At 38.4% G+C, this 27113-nt stretch overlaps 2 protein-coding genes across 7 annotated transcripts in view; both read right to left on the bottom strand.

Annotated features, from left to right (window-relative positions):
- The window catches only part of LOC139953202 (uncharacterized), a 50424-nt gene extending 48336 nt beyond the window's left edge, over nucleotides 1-2088 (bottom strand). Inside the window, exon 1 of the mRNA XM_071952658.1 lies at nucleotides 1615-2088. Coding sequence (XP_071808759.1) covers nucleotides 1615-1984 — 370 coding nt within the window. The 5' untranslated portion in view covers nucleotides 1985-2088. The remainder of the gene's footprint in view (nucleotides 1-1614) is intronic.
- A 3876-nt stretch (nucleotides 2089-5964) lies between these two features.
- Nucleotides 5965-27113, bottom strand: part of LOC139952902 (polycystin-2-like protein 1) — a 29317-nt gene continuing 8168 nt past the window's right edge. The window contains exons 5-20 of one of the 6 annotated variants that reach the window (XM_071952189.1): nucleotides 26398-26625; nucleotides 24428-24656; nucleotides 23064-23234; nucleotides 21768-21949; nucleotides 20996-21116; nucleotides 20332-20564; nucleotides 19138-19255; nucleotides 17824-18002; nucleotides 16934-17081; nucleotides 16153-16248; nucleotides 15352-15528; nucleotides 14804-14863; nucleotides 13530-13655; nucleotides 12904-13077; nucleotides 12047-12090; nucleotides 5965-11417 (exon numbers count right to left, since the gene is read on the bottom strand). In XM_071952189.1, coding sequence (XP_071808290.1) covers nucleotide 11417; nucleotides 12047-12090; nucleotides 12904-13077; nucleotides 13530-13655; nucleotides 14804-14863; nucleotides 15352-15528; nucleotides 16153-16248; nucleotides 16934-17081; nucleotides 17824-18002; nucleotides 19138-19255; nucleotides 20332-20564; nucleotides 20996-21116; nucleotides 21768-21949; nucleotides 23064-23234; nucleotides 24428-24656; nucleotides 26398-26625 — 2287 coding nt within the window. In that variant the 3' untranslated portion in view covers nucleotides 5965-11416. The remainder of the gene's footprint in view (nucleotides 11418-12046; nucleotides 12091-12903; nucleotides 13078-13529; nucleotides 13656-14803; nucleotides 14864-15351; nucleotides 15529-16152; nucleotides 16249-16933; nucleotides 17082-17823; nucleotides 18003-19137; nucleotides 19256-20331; nucleotides 20565-20995; nucleotides 21117-21767; nucleotides 21950-23063; nucleotides 23235-24427; nucleotides 24657-26397; nucleotides 26626-27113) is intronic. The other 5 variants (XM_071952190.1, XM_071952191.1, XM_071952192.1 and 2 more) reach the window with 5 other exon arrangements.

Raw genomic sequence — 27113 nt, 5'->3', positions numbered from 1 at the left:
TTGGTCTTCGAACTTGCGAGATAATAATGAAAGAAAAAAACACCCTTGCCACAGGACATTGTGTGCTTTCAGTGCTTGAGTTCGAAACCTCAAAATCTAGTTCTGAGGTCTCGAAAATGGAAAATTACTTCCTTCTCAAAGACTATGATACTTCATTCAGAGGGAGCCGTTTCTCACAATGTTTCATACTATCAACAGCTCTCCATTGCTCATTACCATGGGTTTTATGCTAACAATTATTTTGAGTAATCACCAATAGTGTCCACTGCCTTTAATTCTGCACTCGATCTTAATCTGTTTATCTTTTAAAATTGTTTGGTATTTTTCTCAACTTGTTACCTCTGTTAAGCACCTCGAGGCCCTTTTGGGGTCAAGGGCGCTTTATAAAAGTTGTTTTATTATTATTAATATTGTTATCTCAATGTCATTAATGCAAATGCTCCCACTCTTCATGCGACCAGTTTCCTAGGTTTGTCACCATTTGGGTTTGTTAAGCTAGTGGTTCTTTCATGCGTTTAATTCCTAAAACCTTGTAATAACATACCCCAATCCAATTCACAACTCCATTTAGGTCCACTATACCTTATTGAACACTTTTCATTCACAGTTCTCCATTTCATTCAAAAGTGGACAAAACCAAAAATCAGACGATTCACGGTAATTCTCAAGGATTGTTCGTAATTTAAAAAAGAAACTCCCGATCAATAAACTTTTGACGCAAGTGTAGCAACTCGATCTCCTTGTAGCCTTGGTCGGGTATTGTCACCAAAATCCAACCGAGAAAACCGGAACAAATAAAATCCAACCAATCAATAAACATTTTGACACCTGACCGAAAAAACGCAGATGTTTAATTTATGAGTTGTTGCTTTATCATTGGTTTTTGGACAATAGACATGATTAAAACCAGAAGACGACTACAGGTGAGGAAAAGAATATCCTGGATAGTATGGAATTAAGTACTTCTAGAAACTATAAGGCTCTCTATAGAAGTAGAAATTAAGATAGGCGCAGACAGAATCAAATAACAATTATATCACAACTTAAATGGAAGTGGACATGATATTTAAAATGGAAGTTTCCACACGGCGCCACCACTTTTTCATTCGATATGAAATAATATAGTATCCAATTTACCTCAATGAGATATCCCTTTTTGTAAAAATGAGTGGAAAAGTGGTGGCGCCATACATAATACCCCATACGAAATGTTATCCTTAAAAATTACTGTTAATTTTCCTGACACCACATTATTCAAGTATCCAACCCACTTTTTTAATTGTTCTTAATAGTACAGTACTGTTCTACACAGTGCTTGCACCCCCCCCCCCCCCAGGAATAAAAAATGCACACAACAAGATGCATCAGATCCAACGAACAATTGGTGCCGAAACTAAGGGAGTGTCTGTTACACTTACACTACAGTACAAAGATGCAATGACAAAAGATGATGCATAACAATAGGATTGAACCGCCACAAATCTTCACATACATGACGTAAGAACCCTAAACCACAGACTTGGTCAATGGCATCGAGTCTGGACTTCTTTTATAAAGTAATTCAAGGTAATAAAACAAAACAAGTCAGACGACGACGTAGCAACATCAACTTACCCAAATTCGCAATGGTAAAATTCCTTGGTGGTTTAAGAACCCTCCTGGCGTATGCCTCTCGTAAACATTCCAGCTCCTTTTCTGCCCCTTTGATCAAGATAATCCACGGCTCTAGAAAACCTAAGAATCCAACGTCTTTTACGCTATCTGCCAGTGGCTTGTTCCAAAAACTGTGTTTGTTCTCCCGTTGAAAATCTCGAAACAAATCCTTGCCGACTTTCCGGTGTCCGTGGCGAGTGCTCGAAGACTTCAAACTTTCCGCGTCCGATTCTTTCTTGGGTAAAGGACTCAAAGTCAACGCCAAACAGCCAGGGGACAGTACCACATTCTTGGGGATCTTCTTCTCCGACTTCTGACTTTTGTGCGACATTTTGGCAGTTGTTTGTGGGGGGTTTTCTACTCGCAGAACATAGCGTCGTCGTCCACCACACTCCAGCTGTTTGAATTACGTGTGTGTGCAATTAGTGTATTATGAGCGTGCAGTGCTCGTGGTAACGTATTGGCTCAATGCGTCAGGTACATTTTGCATCTGAAGAGAATGGTTAGACTCTGTCACCAGCCGTTCGTTCAATTCACGTGGAAGCCCGTCTCGCGTGTGGTGCTAATAAAAGGGGCACACGAACATGTGATTGAATTACAATAATATGAAATTGTTGATAACTTCGTTTGCCATGGTGTACTTGTGTGCGTCATGTCGAAACCTATTTTGGTAAACGTCGCTCAATTTTCCATTGAATTATTAACTTATTTATGCAGAAAGTCACAGACAAACAAAACGATCCAGCCACAAAAATTACTCGGCATGTAAAAACGTCACTAACCAGTTATTACGTTAAAAATAGCATAACTGGTTAATACATTTTTACATGCTAAAACTGAGACCTCGTGACACTTTTTTTTCTCATTTCTCAAAAACTACAGCACCTCACAGCATGCCAAAAAAAATTAAGGGAAGCTTTCTACTCCCAGTATGTAAATCTGTGGACATTGTGTTTTGTGTTACAAAAAGTACCAAGACCCTTTAAACAAAAATGAATGTGACCAGCGCCGATATATTGATAATAATTAATTAATTTGCTTTTCATTACGAAACTTACCAAGAAAAGGAAGTAAAGAATAAACGGAAAAAAAAAGAAGAAAAAAAAAAACATAATGTGAAAAACAAAACCAACCCAAGAGCAATGAATTTAAAAAAAAAATCGATTTCGGAAAAAAAAAAATCAAATAGGGCCTAATTTTTTTTTATTTTTTTTTAACTGGCATCCGCTCAATTTATCCCTTTATTTATTCATGTCTTTTAAGAAGAAAACAAATAATCAGTAGAGAGCTCTTTACAACCGAGCCATCACATTGTAATCACCGGCTGACAGAATATTGCTCAAGTAACCAAGGAGGAACGCTATTGCCATGGTAACGGGGCAGATAAGATGCGGTTGATGCTTGACGCCAAGCCGACTGGTCAACCATCCCATCAGTTCATCACCCCCCCCCCCCCCCCCTCACCCTTCATATTTTTGTTGTCTACCTTTCTATTCCGAGAACATGGCCCCTGCTCATAGGCCAACATCCAGCAACTGTAACACAAGGAGTTTTGTAATCCGTAAGATGTAAACGAAGACAATCTTTGGAGTTCATCAAGTTACAGCACAAACAGCGCCCGTACTCCCCCGATGTCTCGATCGGGTGTCTGTGCCGTGTTTATCCTATGGCGTCTGCCGTCTGGGAGGCTCCGGTGTGCAGCAGAGTCACCGAAGAAATTACACCGAAACGTGCTTCATGATCACGGGCAAGGAGTTTTTGAGTCTTTCTTGAAGACTACTTGAAGACGGAGGGTAGCATGATGGATGATAATTACTCAGACGATGGGAAAGATTGTACTGTGAGAGACATTGATACTTTCCACTGAGACACACCCACACAAAGAGACACATATATTCTATTCTACAGCTGGTGGTGGGACGAATACATAATAGAGTGCAATTTTGGTTGATGTTTTAAAAGGATGAAAATAACAGGTTGTTGATGATAAAAATTAAAAAATCATACAGAAAAAGACTCATAACAAAGCATAGAACGCTGGCGCAGTACGTTCATCTAGAGGTCGTTGGTTCAAATCCCGCTCTAGTCAATTTGTCTTTGTTCAACCCAAAATCATTTTAAACTTACCCAGTCAGTTTCCCGTGTGGTTTGTTATTATGATATAAAAACAAGCGGTGAAGTACTTATAAGTTTAAAGGAACACGTTGCCTTGGATCGGTCGAGTTGGTCTTTGAAAAGCGTTTGTAACCGTTTTTTATAAAACGCATGTTGGAAAGATGTTTTAAAAGTAGAATACAATGATCAACACAAGTTTGCCTCGAAATTGCGTGGTTTTCCTTTTACTGTGCGAACTAACACGGTCGGCCATTTATTTGACTCCCATAATTGGCCGACCGTGTTAGTCGACATGCAATTTCGAGCCATGTTTGTGTGGATCATTGTATTCTACTTTTACAAGGCAACGTGTTCCTTTAAACTTACCCAGTCAGTTTCCCATGCGGTTTGTTATTATTATTTAAAAAAAAAACGGTGAAGTACTTGTAATCAACACTTGTTAAATTTAATTTAATTGAAAGTAGTTAGTAAGGTCATGGTAAGGTTTGTGCTGCAGTGACACACACCACTATGTAAAATCCCTATAGTGAATAGTGGTGGCTCTGAGACAATCAGGTTTATACTGCTCTCATCAGTGTTTAGCTTCTGGCCGTCTTCAGGCTGTTGTTGTTTAAACAAATTCCCATATTATTTCGTAAATAATGACAAAATTTGTTATTCTGAACATCCTTCTTTTCTGTTGGGGTTGAATTCTTTTTGAAAATTGACTAGACATGTTTAAGAACAACACCCTATCAAGAAACACCCCCAACGCCTCTTGGGTTTCTAAATCTTTGACACCAGGTTAACAGATGATTCAGCTTTGTGAACAACAGTTTTAGTAAGGTGAGGGAAGGAATTGCGTTTAGCACCATGGTAATCTCTTTTGAGTAGTATAGTATTGGTTTCGAAAAGAAGAAAAACACCGGTGGATCATTAATTTTACACATGGCGCACACCTAAGTCCTGATGTCGCATTAGGCAAAGTTTCGAATCATACAGGAACAATTAGGTAAACATCGTGTCCGTACATTGGTCGCATATTATACCAAACATAATTGATGTTTTCTAGCAAGCATGAATTTGCAACAGTAATTTTGATCTTCACTTCACACAGGCACCACTCAAACGAGAACAAGAATCATCTGCGTCTAAAGTCGAGCAAGAGGGCGCTGTTTACGTTCGGCTGTACCACGGAACGGTGATGATGGGACCAGCCGTCGATTTCACATTGAGTTAGGACTCGTCTTATCTCCTAACTTAGGATTAATCTTAAAGTCCGCATGCTACAGTGCAGGGTTGGGACTCGTCTTAAGTCAAAAGATTAATCCTAAGTTAGGAAGAGTTTTGTGAAATCGACGGCTGGGGCAATTTATTTTGCTGTTGTCTGTATAGATTTGCCATCATAATTAATTGTCCTTATTTTTTTAAGGGGTGGCTATTTCCGATCCCTCCTTTACTTTCCCAGCCGGAATAATCACCCTTTCCTAGTTTGGGGAGAGACATGACGGACCCCAATCACTTACTGGTGCCAGCAGTAAAAGTCATGTCCCTTTGGTACGGGAACAGGATTCGAACCGGATGTCCCAGCAAGTTCCTATTGGGGGACCGAATCTCCGGTGTACAGAATTCCTTGGGACACCGGGTTTGTCTGAATTTTTCTTTTAATCATTAAAAAATAAAGCTTTAAAAAGACTGATTGCTTCTCTTTCGTGAATTAGTTTGCCCTTATTGGGTAACAATGCTGGACTTTCCTCGGTATGTTTTTATTAAATTTTGGCACAAATAAAAATGCTGGACTTGGGCTTACCCCTTGCGATTATTCTAATTTGGGGCTCAACATTTTTTTAAAATGTCTGTACTTGCCCCCCTGAAATTGTATTTTAAAAATTCCGGTCTGAATACTTTAGTATACAGATCGTAAAGTTAATTAAAATTAAAGTAAATTGTGCAGAAAGTTAGTCGGAGTGAAAACCAGGCATTCAGGGGACTCAAAGTCTGGTCGGAACCAGCGTGGTGATCACCCACTAGAACCTTTAAAGGATTTAAAAAAAAATGATTTAGAAGAAAACAAATTCCCCATTGCTAAATTCCCTTAATGGGAGGATCATCTAACACCCCCCCCCCCCCAAGAAAAAAAAACCCCAAAACCCCACCAACAACAAAGAAACAAAGAAACAAACAACACTGAAATAAGCTGCAATTTCACACAATGAATTCTATACTGCTGGTCAATGCTTTATTACAAGTAATTCATCATTATTTAACCATTCTCCTAACTTTCTGAACAACTTCCCATCCCCTGAGAGGCACAATTGATAATAACTTTCCAAAACTGACAATCTTTCAGAAAAAGGAATAAACCACATTGTTGTTTCTGCGACTCCCAAAGGATCTGTCTCAGTAGTGTACAATTGACAAATCCCTGTCTAATGTCTTGACTCTAGAGTGGCTTAAAGACAGTGGACACTATTGGTAGTTGTCAAAGACCAGTCTCCTCACTTGCTGTATCTCAACATATGCATAAAATAACAAACCTGTGAAAATTTGAGCTCAATTGGTCATCAAAGTTGCGAGATATGAATGAAATAAAAAACACCCTTGTCACACCAAGTTGTGTGCTTTCAGATGCTTGAATTCGAGCTTGAAATCAAATTCGTGGAAAATTACTTCTTTCTCGAAAACTACGTCACTTCAGAGGGAGCTGTTTCTCACAATGTTTTATACTTTCAACCTCTCCCCATTACTCAATACCAAGTGAGGTTTTATGCTAACAAATTATTTTGAGTAATTACCAATAGTGTCCACTGCCTTTAAAGTTTGTAAAATGTTCTTACCAGATCCCCTCCCCCCCCCAAAAAAAAAAACACCCTAAAAATTAATAAAAGATCAGAAAAAGAAAACAAAACCCCGAGTAAATAAATATTAATACAACAAAATGAAGGAAAAATTCACAAAAATAATTAAGATAAAAAAAATAAAAATAAGTAAATTATATAAATGAAATAAATATGGATAAAAATCATAAGTGTGACCCTGATCAGAAACCTTCATAATAAAACAAAGACCATCTCAACTACTTCCAAATAATTAAAATTTAAATAAATTGTTAACATGAATACTAAAAAGTAGTATATTTTCCAAGTATAATAATAATATTTGAATAAGACTGCATGGTAAGGTGCAAATATAATTTGGTGAAGGTGGGGTGTGTAAAGGCCCAGTCTCACAGGCCCCGATAACGAGAACGACAACGATAACGGTAAAAATGCACGCCCTCGATTGGTTGAATGAGCGTGGGCGTATTCTGCGTTGAGCAATTCAACCAATCGGGAGCGTGCATTTTTATCGTTCTCATTTTCGCTCTAGTTATCGGGGCCTGTGTGATCGGGCCTTAATAATCGTTTTTTCTGTGTACTTTTTTTTTGCTTGAAGTTGTGGAAATTTTAGTTTTTTTCTTTTCTTTCTTCTCTACTGACAGTGACTGGCTCTCTGAATCAGCTTGGAAGATGGAACTCTGCCAAAAACAAAACCAAACTGAAAATGTTGACATTTTGAAAAAGGTTTCTGAATATTTTCCCATGAGAACGAAATATCAACCATCTCCAATCGCTCAAAATTCAAGAATTGTGAGAAGGAATTAGAATTCATCTTCCAGCTTTCAAAGGTTGTTAAAATCAGTTATCGGTTATAATACGACAATAGCACACTTATCTATCGTAAAATCAAATTGTACATGAATTGCCAAACTATATACATACAATAGATCCATTACATATGAACTTTGGCAAGTTATTATTATACACAACTACGGCTTTACAGGCAGCTAATACAAGCATAATCTCCAACTACATCATATTAAGGAATACAATAGCTTAAGTTTCTTTTAAAGGGAGGAATACAACATATTAAATGATTGTCCAAAGTATAAGATGGTTAGTTGATTTTTAATAAAGAGTATAACCGATTAGGCGATGAATTTTTCAATGGAACTTTTAGAGATCACCATTCAAATTTTGGCAATGAATCTTTTAAAGTAACTTTTAAAGTTCACCATGCAATTTGTTTTAAAAGGGTAATTTTTTATACCTTTTATTTTATTTCTAAGGTACTTTTCAGCACACAGATCAGCTTAGCAGAAATGCATACATTGATGCAACTTCCCAGAGATTATTCACTATTGTTTTGTCTACTCAAGTCAAGCTTTCAGGAGCTGAATATTTACAATATGGCTTGGGTATAACAATTCATATTTTAAAGGGACACGTCACCTTGGATCGGGCGAGTTGGCCTACGAAAAAACCAATACAGTAGAGGACAAGGCACTAATTGATTTTAAAAATTCCTGAATCAAGGTGAAGCATAAGAGTAAGTACAAAAGATAAGAAGTACTAGAAAATATAATGTCGAAGGCACTTTTATGAAGTACAAGCATTGTCAAAAATGTTACTTAGAACAGGAAAAACTTTCTACCGGATTTGTACTGACAACTTGAAGAAGTAAAACCACAACAATGACATGAGGCGACTTAAGAATACAAACTTCAAGTGAATAGAAAATGATTTAGGATTGAACAAAGAAACACTGACTAGAGTCGGATTTGAACCAACGACCTCCTGACTAACGTGCTGGCGCTCTACCAACTGAGCTGTCTAGTGACGTTGGTGGCTGCTCAATGAATAGAAAATGTATAAAAAAAAGGCAAGATAAAAGTGACACTAGGATAGCTTTAGCTGAAAGACAGAAATAGGAACAAGGCACAATGGACTGTTTTTTTTTTTTGTATTACTCAAACAACATTTTTTTTTTTTTAAAGCATCTGCTTTCCTATTGCTTCTTCAAATCGCCAAAAAAGGTTTGTTGAATTCATCAAGGAATACTTTGCTATACATCAGGATTCTTAAAATCTTAAAAAATATTCCTTTGTTCCTGAAGTAATTTTACTTTTTCAACAAAAATGTTTTAAAGAGTGTTGTTTTTCCCGACATAGTTATCATTCAACTATTTACACATTCAACTATTTACATTCTAATGTTGATTTTGAATTGATTTCCTTTCATTTGTTTTTTTCTCTAAGGTAAAGTTTTACCTTTTCTGAAATCAAGTGGTTTTCTTCAAGTATGATTCAGAGTGGGTGAGGCAAATATTGAATATATAACTTGTATAACATTCTTCGACAATCAATTGTAATAAGAAATTAACAATCCTAGGAATAAATTCTTCAAGGGCAACCAGAGTGTTTACAGACTGTATATAAGGCACATATATAAACATGATAACATGACGAACAATTCTAAGAAATAGAATGTATTTACAAGATAAATAAATAAACATTTGTTCCTCAATAGTTGCCAGAATTAACTGAACAAAAGATTCTACAATATTTACAAACAGGCAGCCAGTCTCCTGGATTAAGATATTTCAAGATGTTCAACAATAAGTACGTTGAGAGGCAGCAAGTACAGTTTTGCTCCGAAAACATAATTTTTTTTTTAAGACAATAGACCGTATTGAATAACCCCTTTTTGCTATGAAAAGTCGCCATCATGTAGGTCAAACCGTATGCACGTCCAAACGCGTACATAATCGAAGCACGCAGCCGGACCATTCCCGGTTTGATTTCTCTGGCACACGGACGCACAAGCGCACATATGCCATCTTGTTGGTCAGATATTTGAATGGTGAGGTCATATTCAATACGGTCTATAAGAAGTAACAAGATTTCAGATGAATATTACATAAATAAAAGCGAAGTAACTGAAACTCCAATGACTTCAAGAGTTCCTTACCAATAGTTCACTAGAGCTCCAACAAGAAGAGCCTTTATCACTTTATATTAAGTGCAGCTTTTTTATAACTTTTTGTGCTACTTCAAAATGGACAAAATTACAGGAAACGAGTACAATTTATAGTTAACAAGTGGAAAAAATAAGATTAAGTACAGGCTCATCTTTGGTAGAAACTGTAAAGTATTACTGTTGGCCACAAAATAGTTCTTCTAAATTTTATTGTGCAGGGTACCTAATTTAGATTTAAATCAGTGAAAACAATGAAAACACAGAATACCATTACGATAATATTTTAAGGCACTATTCAGTGACGCTATTTATCTTTGCAATCTTACGCACCTACTACTCACAAGACACTTTTTACAAAAATGTACAGCTATTATACCTTGAAATTTGTAATTCTTTCTTTGCTCTGTTAACACTTTAAGCTCGACGCCTCCATTTGAGGTATGAATTTTAAAGCTATTTCTTGGTTAGAAGACAGGGTATACTTTTGGTAGTTGTCCAAGAACAGCTCTCACTCGGTGTATCACCACATAATACAACACACCTGTGGCAATTTGTGCTTAATTGGTTATCGAAGTTGAAAATAATGGGGAAAAAAATCCACCCTTGTTGGACAGATTTGTGTGCTTTCAGATGCCCGAGAAAGGCTTCATGCATGAAGCCTTTTTCAAATTTATTTGGTGAACATGTACAATTTTTTTTAAAGCTACATGTTCATTACTTCAAAGGGGCCTTTCACAAAATGTTTATAAAATCAACAGCTCTCAAGTGATCTTCACCAAGTAAGTTTTTATGGTCATTTGTTTTTAGAGTGCACCAAAGGTATACCCTGTAGGGACTATATATCTATTAAGACTTCAAATTATTCACCTATATTTAATGTACGTGTGTACACTACAACTTATCTCAGTGAAATACCACAGTTCTATCTTCACATATTGACCAAAAATAGCTCTATTTACCACAGCACAAGTCACAATACTGTACATCTACTGTAACAACCAGGCAGCTTCTTAAAAATGTCTTAATATTTAAACTTTTGATCAGAATTGGAATGGCATATTTTTTGTTCACTTTGTGTTTTTGTTCTAAGAGCCTTTTTAAAAAGCATGAATCACCCTTTACTTTACTAGCCGGAATGAAATGGCAGATAATTGTTTATTGATGGTTTTTGTTTTAAGACCCTTTTTAAAAGCAAGGCTCACCCTTTACACTAGCCCGGCGTACATTGTCTAAAACTGCTACAGGCTAGTAAACACAACTTCTCAACCTACCCTGTGGGCTACTAAAAACTGTCCAACCTAGTTGCTTAAAATGCTCACATTTCTTCCTTTTTCTGATGTACATAATATAAGTTGTTTTTGAGTATTTAATCATAACATCATCTGATCATTAAACTGGTTGTGATTGCCACTGTGAATACATCAGAAAGACACATTTATGACAACGAATTCTTAAAATACCTGTATTGGCTATTAAAGCTTCATTGGGTAATTTAACTGGTAAGTAAAATGCACAGTTCACTAGCCCGGTTGGCGTCTTTACAAAATGCTTAAGCCCTAGACCTGAAAATATTTTAGTACTCCTAGATGCAGAAGTCTTACACAATGTTTTCATGTTCAACTGAATTTGTCTCAGAATGGAATGTTGAGTAGAAGTGCTTTCTTAATAGAGGATGGTACCTGGTATCTGGTACCTGGGATCCAAGCAGTAATTAGCAGGTAGAACTTTAGTTAAGGCACCTGCATATTGCCAGCAGTTCTCTCGAATGAGATGTTGATCTTGAAGGGGCTCGAGTGATGATATTGTTCACTGAATGCCTAAAACTTGTGGCCGACTGAACTCTTAAACGTTGCTTGTCGACATGTTAGAATCCTGCACAAGAGAACAAATTATGAATAATTAATATCAATGAACGGCACAAATGGTAGAATTATCGCCATTTAGTTGTGGCTTCAAGTTCGTCAGATGGCTTTTAAATGAGGCAAGTGTGAATAATTTTTCATTGATAAAACGGGGTGACTGAATCCTTTTGACAAGCCTGGAGCAAGTCCGAGTCTGCACATTTAGTCGACTACTGGCCAGCAACGTTCAGGTACATGCCATTGACGCACTCACTCGAAGGACTAGGTTGCAAGTCTAGTCAACCATCGGTACCACGGTATTGAACACTCTTCTGTGCTTTACACATGTTAGCATGGAACAGGCTGTTGGGACCAGTGAAGAAAGCATGGGCTCGAGGCTGGTTCTAAATGGTCGACCACATCAGTCAACCAATGGTCAACCAGCCTGGGTTCAAGTCAAAATAGTCAACCTTTAGTTAACCATCGTGCACTCTTGAACTTGCTACTGGCGGATAAAACCCTGCCTGCTTGCAGTTGAAGAAGCACTAACTATCATTTAGTTGGCGATACAGGAGGTCAGAACAGCCATTTGAACTTGTTTCTAATTGGAAGGCGAGGAGAACTGGAGGAAGGGGGGGGGGGTTCACACCGTTGACTTACTAAACTTCATCATCATCATCTGAATCATCATCCACTGAGGATTTCTGTTGGGCAGCGATAGGAGGAAACAAAAATTGCATACAATAAAAATCTGTTTGAATGGTGTAGAAATCTCACTCTACACTCCACGAAAGAAAAAATGCTAAAAGTTAAGTGTTAGATTGTTAAAACGTGCTTAGTCACCCGGCCAACCTGTGCTTGCTTGTGGGAGAAAGCCAACCTGGGCTTGCTTGGGGAAGAAATTATAAACCCCACAGTGAAATTTAACGATGACATATCTTGCTCTTAAAGGACTTTGGTGTATCTCTAACGTGCTTTTTAAAAACAAAGTGAAAGTGCTTGGGGGGGGGGGAGACAAATTCAAAAGATTAGGAGTTTGGATGAGAAACACTTTGAAGTTAAATATTAGTGTTGAAGCTCGTCTGAAAGAAATAAATGCAAACAATCACTGGAAAAGAATCAAATAAACAAACAAAACTTCACACTGTGCTTCAAATTCAAAAGATTCTGAGCGATGGATTTTTATGTCAAATGTGGAACACTCTGAAATCAAATATTAGTGTTGAAGCTCCTCTGAATGGAAGTAATGCAATTAATCAATGGGGAAAAAATTTCAAACAAACAAAATGTCACACTGTGCTTTTCATGTTACACACGTGCTGGGATTCCAAGAAAACGCCATTCCAGTTGTGAGAAATTTATGAATTTCCGGAGGGAGGGAATGATCATCCCAAAATAATTGGGACTGTACAAAAATTAGCGATGCTGCAACTGAAATGACCGATTTCTTCATCCACACTAATGGCAACGAATCAGATGATTGGTCATCAATCTCGCCGTGACGGTAAAAAACTCACACTGGAGACAACAGAGTCTGATCGCGGACTGAAGTTTCTTGAAGTGACAGTGGAGGTTGAGGAGGTCGCCCTTGAGGAAGTTGCCCTCGATGATGCGGCTCTGGACGAGGCGCGAGATTTAGCCACACTGGCCGCTCTCGCCTTCTCAAAGACGTCATCGTCATCTGGAGGGACCTTTGATAGTAGAAGTTTCAGATGTTATGACTTGACAGAGGGTCAAGGTTTATCTTTAATATCTTTTTGAAAGCACCGATTTTCATATAAAAATAATACTTATATTGAACACTTGTAAAGCGTCGGTATCCGTCAAGCATGATGCTCATGGCGAATTCAAAAAAGAAAATTTTTCAACAAAAAAGCATTATGGAACAGATGAGTTTTGAGTGAAGATTTGAAGATTGACATGGATTCTTGTTGGCGGAAGTGTTGAGGAAGACTGTTCCAGAATTTAGGTGCAGCATCCAGTCGCCCCAAGAATGAAACGCTCCGGGTGCGGACAACTGTAAGAGTCTGTAAAGCGAAGACGCCTAGCTTGATGGTATTGTGAGATGATGTGAAGACAATGTAGTAACCAATAAGGTGTTTAATTTCAAACAAGATGAGACGTTCACAGCAAACCAACTTACGTTGACCTCAACGTCCACCGAAACCTGAGACACACTCGTCTGAGGTCTCGGGGACACGACTGATTGCCTAGACACTGAGGATTGTCTCGACATCGTTGATCCTGATCGACTCACTGGTGAGGTAACCTTTTTTTGGCAGCGTGCGGGGAACATTGAAAAATACAGTTTTAAGAAGCAAATCTACAATAGAAAATACCTGTGCTGATTGATAGGAAATTTAGTAGGGTAGAGAATTCTTCACAGATATAAAAAAGAGGATCTGATTGTTTTTTAAAGAGGGGCTCCAACGTTAAACTAAGCTCTGCGATAAACCCATTTTCCAAAAGATAGCGGCATTATGAAAATGAAAAAAATAAAAAATAATAACAATTTCAAGTCTCTAACATTAATATGGTGTGAAATGCAACAGTGTTTGATACCATTTAAACAAAATTCAATTGTAAAAATCCAAAAACGTTGCATTTCAAATAATGGTCTGTACATTTCTGTACGGAGAACTTTCAGTTAATCTCTGAATTTTGATATAATTCATTCAGCGATGAATTTTGACCTTTTTTTTTATTGGCGCACAATTTCTCTTTGAAATGTACAGACCCATTTGTTTTTGACGCTCAATGCCATCACATTTCAAATTTCGCAGATATTTTCTAAAAGGAGTATCAAATTAAAAGACATTTTACACCATTTTTGCATGTGGTTAGAAACTTGTGGTTTATTAAATGAAATTCAGTTAGAAACTTTTATGGACACTCTGTCTAATGGAAAATGATTGCATCACAAATCTTATTTTGACCGTGGAGACCCTCTTCAAATTTGTGAGAAGTGCAGGGAGTAGAATTAGTAGAGAAAAGGAAAAGAGTGGATTATAAATAAGGAATATCAAAGAGGATGAATCCAAGTGAACAGGGTCCAATTTCATAGAGCTGCTAAGCGCAAAAATGTGCTTAGCATGAAATGTTTGCCTTGATAAAAACAGGATTTCCCAACCAAATTTCTACCTGATTTTCAAGATAAGCATTTTATAGCTGAATACCAGTAACAAGGAAATGAAGCAAAAGGAAATTCGGTTGGTAATCCTGTTTTTATCAAGGAAGAAATTTCATGCTAAATTTTTGTTCGTGCTTAGCAGCTCTATGAAATTGGGCCCAGGTTTGATTCTTAGTATGCTGTTTGATGAACACAACAAGTGGCAATTAATTATCAATATATAGGAGTGGAATGTGATCATCTGGTGCAGTTAATCAATGCAGGTCAGCATCAAGCTGGATATGTACCTCAGATTGACGACTTGGCGCAGCCCTCGACATGCTCGTGGATGTTCTGCTCGAATTATTCTACAAAACGTAAAAACTTGCTCGTTAGAAAACCTGAAGATTTATTTAAGACTGAGAAGGTAGTATCGTTGAAGTATATAGAGCTTGAATATTTGTAGACTCAGAAGTGTAAGAGCTCCTAAAGAAAACAGTTTATAAAAATTAAACCAGGAGTTGAAATTATTCTACAAACACAGAAAACCTATATATTCATTTCATAAGGCGGCAACATCGTTGAAGTGAGATAGAGGTTGAACATCATTTACAATTCAGAAACCTTTAGAGACCATAGCGGCCACTAAGCGGCTTGAACCAAAATGACCATAGCGGCCTCAATCGGCCAAAGTATTTGAACTAATTCCGCTTTAACAAGAGTGCCAAAGAAAAGGTTGACACTTTCCAACCCCTCCCTGTTCAGAAAGAATAACAATTCTAAAACGAAACTATGTTATTTATTTCTGTTTAAAACAATGTTAATCCACAGTTGTTAACGATCTTTGGCTACCTACCCCGATGTTGATCCTCTGTGAAGCAGAGCTTCCCGGTCGAGAGCGTTGGGCACTGCCACCTCGACTCCCTGCTCTACCGCTACTCTGTGAGAAGGAGGCGTCAGAGTCCCAACGTTCCAATTCCTCGCGGACCAAACGCTCCATCTGCTCGCGTTTGTTGCCTCCGCCGGTCTCGTCCTAAGAGGAGAGATGGATAAACAAGATTTAGGATATGTATCTTGATAAGTTTTTGAATTGTGCTGGAAATCACTCGGTGTTCGTAAATACGTCACACTACAAAGCATGATTTGCCTTTTGTGAGATTCACAGCACATGGACAAGCATTTTTTATAAAAAATCACAGCAAACTCAAACAAAACACAGAAATTGTGAACTAAAGAAGGTGAAACCGAGAAAAGTGAACTTTTAACAAAAATCCAAAAATCTAAATCTAAAACTGTCAATTCAAAACTGTTTTGCATAAAATTAGTCATGTTCAACACTTGTGGTTTTTATTATTGATTTTATTTTCCCCCATATACACCGATGTGTGTTAGCACTGTATACTCAGTACTTTCCAGAGCTCTGTGAAAACAAATCACAGGCATATTAATACGCGGGTGGGTTTTGAATCCACGACCTTTGCAATTCTAGAGCAATGTCTTAGGAATATGAACAATCTTTATCCCCGATGCGAATTTAACATCCTATAAAACTTTGGTTACGAGCTAAGAACCCTATTATTATGCACATCAAATGAAAAAAATCACTCCTAGGAAAAGTCTGGTGCAAAGATAACCTGTTGAGACACACACACAATACCTCATCATCAGCATATTCACTGTAGCTAGAAGCCGAGGAACCAGACCTCGACTGCATGTTCATGGTGGTTTTATAGGCCTGTTTGACCTCTCGCTCCTTGGGTTATTGCATGCATAGTAACCATAGCAACACAGATCAACAAAGAGGAATGGCAGAGAGGCAGGAGAAGCATGAACGTGGAGTAGGGGGGGGAAGAGACACTAACGGCTTTCTTACAACAGTTTGTTTTCTCTCCAAGAAAGTGATCTATACTGAACAAGAGCCTTTGAGAACAGGCTGTTCGAGAACGTCTTAAAAATGCCAGTGTTTTGTTGGAATTTAAAAACAAATCCATGGATCTTTCCATGCGCTTCGGGCCAATACACACAAATTGTGTGCCAATACTACCTTTAGCTCCTGTGAGTTAATTTGAATCTTATAGCCCCCTTACCAAGGGTGGATTTTACCCTTGTTTTGGGCAAAGTGGATCATAGAGAGGGTGGGGGGGTTGAGAAAAAAAAAAATACAAAAAAATAGTTGAGCTGAACAAAATTGTCTTCCTCTCAACCCTTGTAGTTGATAATCAACACCATTAATAACTCCATGAAAACTCTAGTAAAACAACAGAAGCTTTACTTCTTTAATGGGAGACTTTGGGTCGCTAGGTGACAGCAGGCTAACAAGGTAAATTTAAATTGTTCATGTTGTTCTGAGCACGCCCACATAACCAAGAACAATGAAGTTACCTGGTGAGTCTGCTGCCACCTAGTGTCCCAAAAGAAGGATTTTCAGTTTTTCATACCTCTGTGATGCTATCAAGAAGTTTGCCCATGGTCTCACGGCGCTTCAGCTTGGCCCTCTCCATGGCCTCAAGCTTGACGAGGACAGCGTCAATCTTAGACACGATGCTTCCGATGGAATGCTCCATACGGTCCACACGTCGGCTCAATCTAAGATGTAAATCAAGACAAGTCTAAGAGATCATCTTTAGGGATCAGATTCAACGACTCTGAAAAAATGGCTTCCAGGCCTGGGTTCCACCCTTATTATTGACCCAGTGCCTCCGAGATTCTACAGATTCTGTGCATCAACAGAAATACAGGTTTGGACACATTGTGGATGACTGCTTTCTCCCTTTGGAGACTGCTTTCCGCTTCCAAGAAAATGTGAAGTCTCGAGGGGCTTTCGAAAAAATCTTGAGAAAATGCCTGCATCTTAAAGGCAAAAGTATACCTTTGGTTTTTGGAAAAGTCAATTGTTTTAATCCTGTATAAATCTAGATGTACACAATAGAACTAACGTCTGAACATTTCATTTTAAATGGTGGTCGTATTTTTGAAATATCGATGAAAAACCGGAGCGAATATGTCATAGCAAGAATAAAAATCCCTTATAGGGGTACACACTCCGAGAAAGTTTTGCATTAACGCTCCTCAGATTCAAATTTTGGGGGCATAAAAACTGTTATCTTTTCATATAACCACATTACTTCGAAGTGAAATGTTTCTCAGAATAATTTACACGATCAAAAGGCTTCTAATCTAACCAAAGGTTTTTATTGCCAATCTTTTTAAGAAATACTACCAAGCGTATACCTTCCAGGATTTAAACATAACTATCAAGAAATTATAGAAAGCTATAGAAATATAAAAGATGGCCCATCTGAAGGATTTGATTTCCATGGTTACTTACACAACAAACTCCTCGTAGGAGACCCCGCCTACACCACCACGCCCTCCACCATTGGAGTCACCGTCTTCGCTGTCCAGTCCATCGTTGAAGCTGACACGGCTCTTGCTCCGTGCAGGAGGAGCATTGGAGGTAGTAATCTGCGCCTCTTCCAGTTCAGCGAGCTGGTTGTTGAGGTCCGTCTATTGAAAGGAGACACAAGGGAGATGCAAATTTGTATGTTTGATGAATGAACGAGGGTTCAAATCCTGTCAAGGGTACAGATCTTATGCCCTTGATTGTCAAATCAATCAAAAAGACAGAATCTAGACTATATGTCTAGCATCGGAAGAACAGTAGGAAAAGTAAGTAAAATAGCTGACCTATTTAAGTATAGACTTGTACAGACATATAATAAAACATTTGCTGATTTTTCCAGGTGCACAAAATCGGAAATCAGATTCAAGTAGGAAGAATGTCATGCCTGACTGAACCAGAGATGGATTTTAAAGTATTTGGAGCATTAAAGAGGTGTAACTTATAACAATAATACTGTATTTGGAGCCTAAAAGGGGTGTAATTTATAAAAATAATACTAGATTATAATATCGCAATTTAGCACACCCCTAGAGGCCTATGAAAGCGCTAAGTATTGTTCTTGCAAGGTATGTGGAGCTATGTTTGAAACATGAGACCTATTCCTTTAAAGCACCATTTAATGGTGTAACAAGATGCTGCTGACCAAACCAAGAACAACTAGGCCAACCCCTAATCTGAGCAGAGTGTGAGTTCGAATCCCCAGCCATGACACTTGTGTCCTTAAGCAAGACACTTGACCATTGCTTGTCCTTCGGATGGGACTTAAGCCGTTTGTCCCATGTGTTGTGTAACGCATGTAAAAGACCCCAGTGCACTTATCGAAAAGAGAGGGGGTTCGCCCCGGTGTTCCTGGCTGTGGCTGCCTAATGCGCCGTAGCACCTTGTAAATCCTTATAAGGTGCTAAATAATTGGGTCTCAAAATTCATCACTGCAATAACCTATCTTTCTGAAAGTTTGAATATACTCAGCGCCTTAGATACCTTGTTTGGTAGATACGTGCACTATACAAGACTTCGATATTATTAATATTATTATTAACAATAAGTACACTGGGAGCTTTTTCGTGTGTTACACAACACACAAGACCAACAGCTGTACTACCCATCCAAACGACAAAGCGTCATCAAGTGTCTTGCTTAACGACACAAGTGTCACGACCAGGACTCGAACCCACACCAGAGCATGAGTCTGGTGCTCTCATCGGGCCACATCACACAACATTAAGGACATGTCTTTACCTTCTGTCCTTCCAAGTCAGCAGCCATCTTCATCTGCTCCTCGGCATCTAAGATGCGATCACCATCAACATCGTATTTGGCAAACACCGCCTCGATCTCAGCATCTGCATGGCCACGGCTGCAAATCAAACAAGTATGTTTACAATGACCTATCCAAAACATCCCATCCTGCACTGATGCTTAAAGGCAGGGTGTACTTTTGGTAGTTACTCAACAGATAAATGCCCATAAAAAACTTTCTTTGTATGTAGTACTCTTTAGAGCAGTAGAAATGACTCCCTTTGATGCATCCTAGTTTTAGACACAGAACTTTAATCTTAGATAGTCTCTTGTTAAAAATCTTAGGTCAGGTATCACCCACGGTTAAAAACAGAGCATGACGCAACTAGTTGCGATAACGTAACCCTCCTCCCGACGGCCGCCAGGCCGGAGGGTTACAAGATTATTTTGATCGGCAATTAATGACAATCTGGTTCATCACGTATAATTTCGACAGCTAGTCACCAGATTTGCCCCATTTTTACCACTTTCAAAAATAATGAAACTTAATCCTCAATCAATGTCTAATGAACACTCAAGGGAGTCAAGTCAAAACACCTTTGAAAATGATATTTTTGAAGAAAAAGAACAAAAACTTACCAGGTCCCGGAGCGATTTCCCAGGTTTATTTATTTTGAACTTGTCGCATCGCTTTGCAAACGCTTTATTTAGGAACAACGCCTGCACTTTCTCCTTTTTGGTCACGTGATTTTGGGTGATACCGGACCCTAAATTCGACAGAGCCTAGTCGGAGATTTTGGGGTCTGGGAACCAGACTAAACCTTAGAAAGGTTTTAGGCATGAAGGATTTGTTTTTGTTTCTCGTCCTACAGCGCCTTGATCTTTTTATGAAGGGCTTTACAAATATCTTTTTAATTATCATTCGGCTTGCTATCAATCAATCAGTCAATCAATTAATCAAAAGTCGTTTACAGAGCGCAAAATCAAAAGATTGCCTAATGTCTTGAGGCACAGATGAACCATTAGTAAGCCTGCTGGAACAAGTGAGGTGGCATTTCTAATTTGTACAGGAAGCTTATTCCACATTTTGGGTCATACACAGAGAATAATCTATCTGCAAAAGTTGAATAGTGCGTTCTTGGCACAAACAAAAATGTGGAGCAAGAGGTAGATGATACAGAGAAAATTACTCACCACTTCAACTCATGGCGCCACTCATCAAAGTCTAGATGCTGATCTGCGTTAGCGTCAGCATGGGCGAGAGCCTCCTGAATGTCGGCGATCTTGTCTCGCTTGAAGTTCAGTTTGCCGACCATCTTCTCGTAGCCCTTCTTGAAGTAGTCAGAGATCTCAAACTCGGACTTCTGGTTGGCAATGTCCGCCTTGACCTCGCTGTAAGTGTCGTTGATGATGGCCAAGAACATGTTCTGATGGGAGTTAACATTCAAGAATGAATTTTAGAAGAAATAAACTTTGCAGATTACATGTATGTGTTAAAGAGAAGGTATACATTTTGTAATCATTGGCCTTTTTTCACATCTGTGATTTTTGGTAATTATGAGGTGTTAGAAGTACCTATAAATAGTTAACTTGTAGCAACAACCTTGTATACAAAATCTTTTGAGAGAAGTTTTGGCTCTTTAAAGAGATGTGTGGTCTAGACGTTTTGAACGGTACGTTCTGCTCATCTTTGGTCTTCAGTCTTCTCCTGAAGACGAGCAGAGTATAGTGTTTGAAACTTTCAAGACCACATTGGCTCTTTTCAGAGCAAACACTCCCACAAAAGAGATTTACACACGATTGTTCTTTAGCTTTACTATTTATTTCTTTAAGAATTAATTATCAATGAACTACTTACCAACAACACGAAGAAGACGACAAACACATATGTCATGAAGAATATCGGACCGAGGGCACGCTCTGCTTCCTCCAGCTCATGGAAGTTGAAATCACCAAGAACAATGCGGAACAGAGTGTAACTAAGACATCAAAACAAAAAACGATTTATAACAATTATTTCTGAATAAGACTAATTGATCAAAAAATTTAAAAATTAAGACAACTTTTTATTTCATCAGAGAAATTTAATTTCATCTAATTTCAATTAATTAATTCTGGTTGTGTGGCTAGGGACTCTCAGAAAAGCAAACTTAATCACTGTACTAGAAAGAAACCCAATGGATAAACAACAAGGAAAGAATCGTATTAGATGTGGGAGGAAAACTATAGAGAATTATTCAAGAAAAAACCCATGCAGTTGAGTAGGGACTTAAAACCCAATCCACATAGTGCCCCCGGCTCGTTTTGAACTTGGGGGGGGGGGGGAGGGGGGGGGGTAGAGGTGGAAGCTGAGGAAAGATACCTCTACACCAGCCAGACCACCAAGTTGAAAGTAAACTCTGCGCAGAATTTTAAACTGAGCAACTAGCCCCTAGTCCTTCACAACTATTGGCTAAATCCCAGTTCATACTTCCTGCGATAAGAATTTCGACATCACAGTTTTTGCGCAGGAGTGGAGCTTAAGTCAACTGTTGCGAATTATTTGTTGCAAATTTGTGACACATCCAAATTCATACCGCATTCACATTCACAGGAAGTATGAACACCCTAGACTTAAATCTCAAACTTACATGCAGTTTTCGACGGTGCTGAAATCCTTGATCTGTGTGCCAAAGAGCAAATAGCCGAGCTGGGCGTAGGCCAAGAAGATGATGAGGAACATGATGGTGAATCCTCCGACATCCTTGGCGCAGCGAGACAGAGTTGAAGACAGCTGATTCATCGTCTTGTTGAAGCTGATGTACTTGAAAACCTGAAGGAAAGACCAGAGGAGAATATTGTAAATCTTGCAAAAATCTCAAGAGTAAAGGTTGACATCCCATAGCTGTTTTTGCAGCAAATGTTTCACAGGAGTTGAACACAGCTCAACTGTTGCGAATTATACGTTGTGAATTTGTGACACCAAAATTTGTATCTAGGATTTGAGGCATTGCATGGTGAGGTATCAATTTGGTTTGCGGTAACACCGTGTGTGTATCTACTTGCCACGTAGGGTTTGTTTTCAGAGAACTGTCTTTCTTTATTCTACTACCGCGGAGTAGATTCAGTTCTGAAAAGAACTGTCCTGCTTTTTAACTACTACTCGGTATAGAAAATTGGCTGGGACTACTACTTTAGCTTATAGGATCGTAATTAACTGTACTACCACAGAGTCAGTTTTTGAATTGGTCTCAACGATTTGACTAGCTTGCTCTAGTCATCGTCGGGAGAAAAATTTGTATCACTTACGCATTCACAGGAAGTATGAATCGAGTATGAGTGAGTATGAATCTCTTTTTGAGAACTTGTCTTGCTTTATATTTTTCTGCCGCTGAGTAGATTTTTTTTTGGAATTCAGGTCACTTCTCAGTTCTGCAAAGGAACAGTCTTGATCAGTACCTACTTCTTGGACAGAAGGTAGAAACTCACATGGGACTGCTACTTTCGCTTGATGGATCGAGGGGACTTTTTGTTATAAACTTCACTGCCACGGAGTGAGTTCCTAATATTGGTCTCAACATTTCGACTAGCTTGGTGTAAGAGATATTACAATACAATACAAAAATACCATACAGTACAATAAAACTTTATTGTCCCTGCATAGGAAATTCCTTTGGCCTTTTAGCTCACATGAAACCACAGTCAACAATAAAAGGTACAGTTGGACTGTACATGTATTAGGGGTTCAGAGGTTTCAGCTAAGAGTCAGTCACTGCTCGAATATACACATGGTGTTGCTTAAGCAACTCTATGAAATTGGGCCCTGCTCATTTCTGCTTAGCAGAAAATGGTTTAGCAATAACTTCTGCTTTAGCAGCTCTATGAATGTGGACGCCAGCGCTAAACCTTATGACGCCTATGCCAGCAATCATCTTGATTGTTTTTACCTTAATCCAAGCGAGGAAAACCACCACAGCAACGACGTTATTATAGACGGCTTGACAGTAGCCGAGAAACTCAAAGTCGGCATACTGATCCGGTTGAGACAGGAGAACGTCTATCATGTTACTCACACTCATGGAACGGTAAACGTAGAAGCCCATACACATCACAGACACCTGTCAAGATCAATCAATCATGATTTAAAACTGACTGAATTACACACATATGGTGAATGCTTATTTAAATATGGTTAACATTTAAAGACACTGGACACCTTTGGTAATTGTCAAAGACCATTCTTCTCACCTCAAAATATTCACAAAATAACAAATCTGTTGAAATTTGAACTCAATTGGTTGCGAAGTTCTGAGATAATAAAAACACCCTTGTCACACGATCAAATTCAAATATTTCAGTGGAAAATTATTTTCTTCTCGAAAACTACTTTTCTTCAGAGGGAGCCGTTTCTCACAATGTTTTATACCAGTATCTTTAAAAGGGACTGTATACGTTTGGTTTTTGAAACTGTTTGATTGCCTTAACCGCAAACATTTCCATATTGTTTTAACCGACAAAAAATGTAGTTGTGTACATTAAAATTAACCTTTGAAAATTTTGTTTCAAAAGGTGGTTTTTGAGATATCAACGAAACTCCAGATCAAATATGTCCACGCAGGAAGAATAATCCCTATACGAGTACACAGTCTGAGAAGCGGTTATGGTAACGCTTCTTGTATTCAAACTTTTGGGGATAAAAATTTAGATCTCTTTCCCATAACCATAGTACTTGTAAGTGAAATGATTTTCAAAATGCTTTTTAAAGCCGCTGTACATGTACTCCTTAAAATGTAAGTTTTGTTGCCACTAGTTTTCAGAGTCAATAGAGAGGGTTTAGCAAGTCTACGGATACACATGATACAGATACAGATACGTTGACACTTTGTGTGTTCACGTGACGCGTATTCGCGACTATCGTATTTTCCACACACGATAGAAACAGATACAGGAGCTCATACACATCGTAGAAAAACGGATACTGTTTTGCAGCCTTCTAGCCGTCTTTTTGTCCCAAATCAAAAACATTTCCAACGGAATTGCTTTCACTGGCATCTTGCTTGATATAGGTAGAAAATGGTTAGTCATTTACAAGCAAAACGATGAGAAAATGCAGTGTATTAAACATCGGGTCTCGATCGGTCATGTTTGTCAGAAAAACACTCATGATGAATGCGAGCTCACTCTAGTGGCACATACCTATATTTTGCAAAACAAAATCCAACATGCGGCTGACATGAATGGATACGGTTATCATATCCGTATCTGTATCCGCACGGTTGCGAAACCTCTCTATTAATATTAGATGACTTACAATGATGATGATGACATCCAAGCAGTTCCAGGTGCTCTTGAAGTAGGCGAACCGATGCCTCTTAATCTCCAAGATCTCTTCCACGATGTAGTACAAGATGAAGAGAGCAAAGATACCCTCGCAAGCCATGATGAAATAGTCAAAGGCAGTGACGTAGCGGAGGAGCCGAACTGTGCGGAATGTCCAAGATGGAATAGCGCCACCAGTTGGTGGGTATTCAACTACCAGTCTGTGTTGAATAAAACATTATTTCAATTAAAAATAAATCAATAACAATTCCCAAAACAGTGAGTTTTAGATAATAAATTTCCTTACTCCTCCATCATTAATTTTTTGTATGTAATATAATTTACCTGTAGAAGTTTCAGCTTCATAAGTTGTGTAGTTTAGGGAAAAGTGAAAAGCATAGAGCAATGTTTTCAGGAGAGTAAATCCAACATACATACACAAATATTTTTTTTCTCACTGAGCGTTTCATTTATACCCATTTCCAAACAAAACTACAGCACCTCAGCAAATATTATTTTAAAGGCAGTGGACACTATTGGTAATTACTCAAAATAATGATTAGCACAACACCTTACTTGGTGACGAGTAATGGGGAGAGGTTGATAGCATAAAACATTGTGAGAAACGACTCCCTCTGAAGTGACATAGTTTTCAAGAAAAAAAGTAATCTTCCACGAATTTAATTTCAAGACCTCAGATTCAGAATATGAGGTCTCAAAATTAACCACAACTTTGTGTGTTTTTTTCTTTCATTATTATCTCGCAACTTCGACGCCCAATTGAGCTCAAATTTTCACAGGTTTGTTATTTTATGCATATGTTGAGATACACCAAGTGAGAAGACTGGTCTTTGACAATTACCAATAGTGTCCAGTGTCTTTAAGGGAAGCTTTCTATCATCTTTATCTTTAAACCGTGTGAGTTTAATGTAAATCTGTTGACATTTAAATAACTCAGTTGGTAGAGCGCGGGCACATTAATCCAGAGGTCGTTGGTTCGAATCCCACTCTAGTCAATTCTTTGTTCAACCCCAAAAATCATTTCAAAATTTACCCAGTCAGTTTCCCTTGTGGGTTATTCATTCAATTCATTCAAACTGATATTTATTTCCATACTTCATGAAAACATAGTACAAACAATGTTTTTAAGGAATAACCAATAAACAAAGCTACTTAATGAGGGTGAGAAAAATAAATACACAGAGTATGGAGGCATCATCTGGAAGCCGAGGCTTATGTAGGGATGCCTGGGGACAGACAATAAACGGGGACAAGAACGAACGGACTGACAAAACGAACAAAGACAGACATGAAGACAACAATGATGAGAACACTAATTGCACAATAATAATAATAACAATAATAATAATAATAATAATACCAATAATAACAATAAGAAATCGAGAAATAATAAAAAAGCGTTTGCTGACGACTTAGGCAAAAGTAAAATGAGAGTGAGAAGGCAAACTTTGTCAAATACTGGGAGAGGAGAGCTCTTTTATAGGCGCGTTTAAATCGACCCACAGATGATTGTGATCTAATCGACTGGCTTAAACCATTCCAAAGACGCGGCCCAAAGAAACAAAGTGTTTTTAAGTGGAATGATGAGCGGGTGAATGGCACATAAAGGTGTATATTGATATCTGAAACAAAAAGTCGCATCCCCTTAAGGTGATCCCCTGGCTGCCGCTTTCCAGGTTGTATCGTAATTTGGGTGTGATCCCTGGCTACACGGTAGTTAACGGTTGAATGGCTTCTGACTGGCACCCCTGAACAAAGATATTGACAAAATAGGGACACCGCCAATATAGGGCTAGATAGCTCAGCTGGTAGAGCGCCGGCACGTTAATCTGTAGGTCGTTGGTTCGAATCCCACTCTAGTCAACTCTTTGTTCAACCCCAAAAGACATTTGGTTTTGTATCAGTCACAGACAAATACCCTGTAAAGTCCCCTGTTCTTACCGCACGATGCAAAACAGATTGATGTTGGCGTTGTAGACCGAGAAATCTATGATGACGACTCTCGTTCCTCGGTCAAGCCATAGATTCTCCTTCAGCTCATCAATGATGGCTTGGCTCCGGAGTCTGAAATGGCTCAAATCCACGTAGTAACCTCCGCCGCTGTAGTTGGGACCCAGCTTCCCCTTGTGCCCCGAGCCGTCAAGCTCTTCCTCGGAACTGTACTCCCATCTAAAGTGGACGTCAATCAAAAATAAAATCTCAAGATTAAAGGGTTTGATACATTTTGAATATCAAGTTTTTGGCCATGATATGAATCTCTACACGCTGTGAATGTATGTAATATACTTGTAATATACCTGTTTCAGCTTCATTTCATATTTAAAAAAAAAAACTACAGCACCTCAGCAAGTAATATTTTAATGGAAGCTTCCTATCACCATTATCTTCAAACCATGTAAGTTTAATGCAAATGTTTGAACAATGTGTTTTGTGATGTAAAAAAAAAAAAAAAAAAAAAAGAATTAGCTGCTGCAAAGTGCTTACCAAACATATTGACCTCTATGGTATGAATGCCAAAAAGTTGTTTATGGCCTGACCTTTCGACCCTAGCAGAGCCTCTGTCCTCCAACCCCCACCCCTTTCCACTCCCCATTCATTCTTGCTTTTGGTGCATGCTCTCTGACTCTCTCTCTCTCTAGATAAACGTTTTTCCACTT

This window comes from Asterias amurensis, chromosome 21, assembly GCF_032118995.1.
Source record: "Asterias amurensis chromosome 21, ASM3211899v1".
Taxonomy (NCBI): Eukaryota; Metazoa; Echinodermata; class Asteroidea; order Forcipulatida; family Asteriidae; genus Asterias; species Asterias amurensis.
This window is presented reverse-complemented; position numbering and strand designations above follow the sequence as displayed.